At 39.9% G+C, this 5,229-nt stretch overlaps 1 protein-coding gene across 1 annotated transcript; it reads left to right on the forward strand.

Moving 5' to 3' along the window:
- The first annotated feature begins 2,571 nt into the window (after positions 1–2,571).
- On the forward strand, positions 2,572–4,812 carry LOC147964800 (uncharacterized). The gene is made up of 3 exons (XM_087530163.1): positions 2,572–2,898; positions 4,359–4,440; positions 4,541–4,812. Exons 1-3 carry the CDS (start codon positions 2,572–2,574, stop codon positions 4,810–4,812), a joined length of 681 nt encoding a protein of 226 aa, XP_087386289.1.
- Positions 4,813–5,229: the final 417 nt, after the last annotated feature.

The raw sequence follows: 5,229 nt of genomic DNA on the forward strand, positions 1-5,229 counted from the left end.
AACCCACTTGCCCCCTCCCACGATCCAAACCACCACCTACCCTCCACCTTCTACAGCGTCGCCGCTGGAGAACAACGACAGGTTGCCGCCGCATGGCCCAGCCTAGTCCACCTTCCACCGGCGCCGCAGCTGGATCTCCACCCTAGGCCACCAGTCGTATCATTTGCTTCAATCCGACAAACCGTTTGCAAAAAACACGAAAATACATTTCGCCCAGAATTTCATCGTTTATTAAATTACTTTTAAATTGTATAAAATTTGAAAAAGCAGTAGATATATGGAAGACGCGAATTTTTACCAGCTTTCCAATGCCATCTTATTTGCTCAATTCCGACAAAACCGTTTGAAAATTGCGTCCAAAATACGATTCGCATTTTCGGTTTTGAAAAAAGGTTTTTTCATAATTGCTCTTAAACCATAATGATTTTGCAAAAATGTTGAATATACTTGAAATATAGTTGTCAAGAGCTTCCCAACGATATATTACACGCCCCATTCCGACAAAAAAATGCACAAAAAATTTGAACTAAAGAAGATGATATGTTAAACAGAACAGAAAGCATCAGTTCAACCGCTCGAAAATCATCCATACAACCGCCTGAAATCGTCAGTTCAAGTAGGGTAACAGAATAGTATTCTTTTACACGAAACAAAATAGCACAGATATATATGGAAGACGCGAATTTTTTCATCACCCAGGGTGCAGAATAAGTTATTCTTCGCTCGAGGTAATCTTACGATCATTTCATAATTAAATTACGTTTGGAATTCAAATAATTACATTCTTATTGATTCACTACGTAAAATTTGACATAAGAAAAATAAAAATATAGGTCATAAGACGAGAAAATTTGCAGTTTATGTGTATTTTAGACTATGTTTTTACGTTTATAATTTTACATAACATAAAATGTTTTTTACGGTGATTATATATTTTCTTATGGTCCCTTTTTACATCGAAAATAAGACAAAACTTAGGGAACGTAAATTTATGATGCATTGATGGTAAAATAGAGAGGGGGTGAAGATATATATATATATACATTGATTCATTTGTTGATGGTTATGGATGTGCTTAGCACTTTAAAAGGAGAAAAATGACTATATGTTACAAGAAAAAATTACGTGCTTAGTAGTGAATTTGACTCATGCATAAGAAAAATGACAACTTGTATGGTTGTTCATCACAAGAAATATAAAATTATTTTTTACTTCGGTTAACCATTCGGTTTTTTGGTATATACCATAAAAACCAAAGTTCAAATCGGTATGAAAAGTTCATACCATACCGAAACCATAAACCATAAAAACCATAAATTTGGTTCGGTTCGGTTTATTTTCGGTATAGTTTTTTGGTTCGGCTTTCAAATGCATAGAGTGAATTATTTACTTATGTTCTCTTTTTATGTATGAAATAAGATAAAATTTACGAAACCTAAAAATACAGTGCATTGATGTCAAAATAGATCTGACGACTAGAATGATGTGTCACGATGAGGCATTAAGTGTGCGGGCCTTCAGCCTGGCGTAAACTTGAAGGAGGCTCTTCCACCTTCATTTTTGTAATCCCTTTGAATGGGAACATAAGTCGTGCACATGTTTTTAGGTCTTTAATTTAAGCAACAAGACATGTGTAAATATACAATAAAAATATATGTCTTGAAACTTCCGTCTATGACAAATCTAAAGGTATATTTTAGCCTACAACACATATTTAGATAGTCAATTTGAAGATCTAAAATTTCATGAACATTCCAATCTGAAGAGAGATGTAGTTTTCAAAAATAAAAATAAAAAATCAAGTCCGACTGTAAGTTGTACTTTTTTGCGGGGGGATTGTAAGTTGTAACTTGTAACAACCTAATCCAAGAAATCCATCCTGATCTGAAGGAACTAATTAAGTCGGTTGGGAGCGCATCCAAACGATCGGATCTGAAATGGGTGCTTATCTACTTGATCGAACAAGATACATATATAGGTTGCCAACGGTAGCAAATGCCAACCAATCTCAACGCGATGTCCTTCGGCGGATTTGGTAACTTTGGTGGCTTTGGTGGCTATGGGGACTTCGCCAACTCGGTGTCCATGATGGCGTTCAAGGTGTTGATGGACGATGCACCACAGCTCAATTCGCCGATGCGCGAATGCAGGGCCACGGCCAGCGTTTCTGCTCTGGTGCTCCCCCTGGGCTAAACGCGAGGTGGAAAACACATCAACAGCCAGGATGAAGCAAAAATGGTTCATAACGAGGGGCACGATCGTCTTTGGTGCCCCCGCATATAGCCGTCGAGGAGCCCTGGGAGGCTTGTACGGGCCCGGTTAGATCGTATGCCTGGCCGTATACGTATTTGTATACGGCGGCATTTCGTTCACGCGTGCAGCCGCCTACGCGTGGGGCAGCACGTGTCACGGGTAGTTGCCAAAACTATCCCATCATATAAATGTGGACGATAACCACCTCCGGCCGCATCGCCCACCATTTCCCCCCGCTGCATCGTCTCCCTCTCTCCACTCCCCACTCCCTCTCCTCTCCAACCTCCTCATCTCCCTCACCGCATCCTCTCCATCGCCATGGCGGACGCAGGAGGCGAGCGCCCCGATTGGGGCGCAGATCTGGTGGAGCAGGTGCGGCAGGTCGCTGCGGGCACCTTTGTGAGGGGACGTGCGGGCGTCCAACGCGGTGCTCCCCCCGCTTCATATCTGGAGAAGGCGGGGGCGGGCTACAGCGGTGTAGTGCAGCCAGATGAGCCCGCTCTGGCGATCTCCGGTGAGGCGCAGAAGGTGGAGGCGGGCTCTAGCAAGGCGCAGAAGGTGGAGGCAGGCTCTGGCGAGGCGCACGAGGTGGAGAAGGTGGAGAAGGTGGAGGCCGGCTCCAGCGAGGAGCAGGCGGAGCAGAAGGTATCTGCTTATCACTTTTATTTGGTATTTTTCAGATTGTAGGTTTTGTGGCCAAAAGTTTCTTTGGTTAGATTTATTGGATGTAGGGTTTCTCTGCATTAGGGTTTTTCTGTATTTGATTCGTGCAAGAATGGTGGACCACATATGATTATTAGATTAAGTTAGAAGTAGCCGGATTGAGGGATGGGTATTTTCAGATGCTTATTAGATTAGTAGTGGAATTTTTGCTTGTTAGATTTTAATTAGTATGAGGTTGAACACCTTATTTAAGGGGGAATTTAAGGTCAGATAGACGTCATAAGATTATTAGATCTGTAGTTCAATGCTGCAGACATATATGATTATTTGATTTTATCTGTGGTTTAATGATACTGGATGGAAACATATTTGATTTGGAATGCATTAATTTTGATGTGCCAATGAATTGATTTAGATGATACAAGATTCATCTATAGTATAATTTGTTGTTGTTTAGGTAAGTAATGAAATTTTAGATGTTTGTTGGAGATGTATGCATTTATAGTTGAAGTTGTACCTAATTAACTACTGCATTATGTTAATATGTGTAGGAGCTTTGCTGCATTATCCCAAAACAGTAATTTGTGCATATTAAAATTTGTAGTTGGCTTCTGTAATTAGTAGCAATGGATGTAATTTTATATTTAGGAGGCTAAGAGATAACTCACTATACAATTGTAGAAGGGTGGCCTCAAAAACAGTAACATGGCCTTGAAATATTGTCCTTGTGCAAAATTTTATAAACCAAATGTTGTAGGCAGGCCTATTGTCCAGCCTCATAAAATTAACCTGGCCACAGATTTTCCTCTTGTGCAAATACTTATGATGAATTACAAAAATATGCAGCTGGGATGTCACCATTGTATAACTATGAAGTAAACATTCCAAGGCAGGATCCTAGCAACAAAATATACTATATGTTTCCATTAAGTAGTGTGGAGGGAAGTTCCCTCAAAAGAAAAGTGTTGGGTTAATCCAGGGAATGTCAAGAATCCAGCTTAGATTTTCATTACCATTTATGAAGGAAAGCATTTGTCTGTTGCTTGATTGCTTAGATTCTGTATTTATAAGGAAAGAATTTATTTGTATGTACATATCAATGAACTTGTATGTTGATAACCCTACTGTTTAATATGTAGATAGCTTAATATATAGTCTATCAATTAGTTGTTGAAATGTACATACCATGTGTAACCAGTGCACTTTTTCATTATAGATTGGAGCTTTCCATCATTATGCAAAAACAAATTGTTTAGGTAGCTTTATTTGTTTATCTTTAGGTTTCATATTAAATTATTTTGCATTGGAAAATATATTGACAATATTGGTCACTTGCAACATACCAATGTGGTTCACATTCACAATTTTGTTTGTAATGACATTCTTTGAGCTGCAATTCAATTCATTGTAATTGTTGTGCTTGTTTGACAATATAGCAGGAGGAGGAGGATCTTGTGGGAAACAAGAGGAAGTGGGACAAGACTGGGTTCTACCCATATGACAGTGATGAAGATGAGCCGTATGAGGTAAGGCCTAGTTGAAATGTTATTTGTGCATTGAGTTAGTATAACGTGTTTATAGTATTTGATTGCACAATGTATTAATGTCAGTCATTAATGTGTGCAATATGAATCTGGAGATGATGTGGTCGAGGGGAATGTCGAGTCCTTTGAAGAGAAGGTGGTGTTGAATATCAGGGCCGAAGGATCTGGTATGTACCACAACTGGAGGACGGAAAAGTACCACCGCCCCTACTGCAGTAGGCCCAAGCCCAGGTCTGGGTTATTGGAGCATCTGATGGAATATTGCCGGGCTACATCGATCTCCAGTGATGACTACAAGATCAGGGCTCAGCATTCTGCCCTCCTGAAGGTCTTGAGAAACCCTAACATCTAGTCCTACATCATGCTGGTCATCAGAAGCTGGAAGTCGTACTCATCATCAGTATATTTGATGATGTTTTACTTTTGGAAAGCTGCATCTGGGTCTGAACTAGTTGGAAACTAGCTCTATTAATGTAATGTAATGTAATGTATTGTGTGTATGAACTGGATCTGTTGTGAACTGCCTGGTACCTGTGGTGGTAACCTAAAATGCTATCTATATATGTGTGGCCTTAACTTTATTGGTGGTGAATGCTTCCTTCATGTTTAGTTGTTGTTTCGATGGTGCAATGATCACAAATGGCGCTTCAGTGTTGCTTTAGACATGCTACAACACTTGTCTATGCTGTGGGCAAGTGCAACATGCTATGCCCATGTGCCAATCATACCAAATATTGAATCTGGCAATGTTCCAAATTGACTGTCATGA

This window comes from Triticum urartu, chromosome 6A (assembly GCF_056163025.1).
Source record: "Triticum urartu cultivar PI428250 chromosome 6A, HENAU_Tu73, whole genome shotgun sequence".
Classification (NCBI taxonomy): domain Eukaryota; kingdom Viridiplantae; phylum Streptophyta; class Magnoliopsida; order Poales; family Poaceae; genus Triticum; species Triticum urartu.

Bases quoted from the DNA above. Each gene is read 5' to 3' on its own strand.
- LOC147964800 (XM_087530163.1), top strand. From the start codon at position 2,572: ATGGCGGACGCAGGAGGCGAGCGCCCCGATTGGGGCGCAGATCTGGTG. The intron at 2,899-4,358 runs GTATCTGCTTAT...ATATAGCAGGAG, and splicing joins AGGAGCAGGCGGAGCAGAAG to GAGGAGGATCTTGTGGGAAA. The intron at 4,441-4,540 runs AGGTAAGGCCTA...ATTAATGTGTGC, and splicing joins TGATGAAGATGAGCCGTATG to AATATGAATCTGGAGATGAT.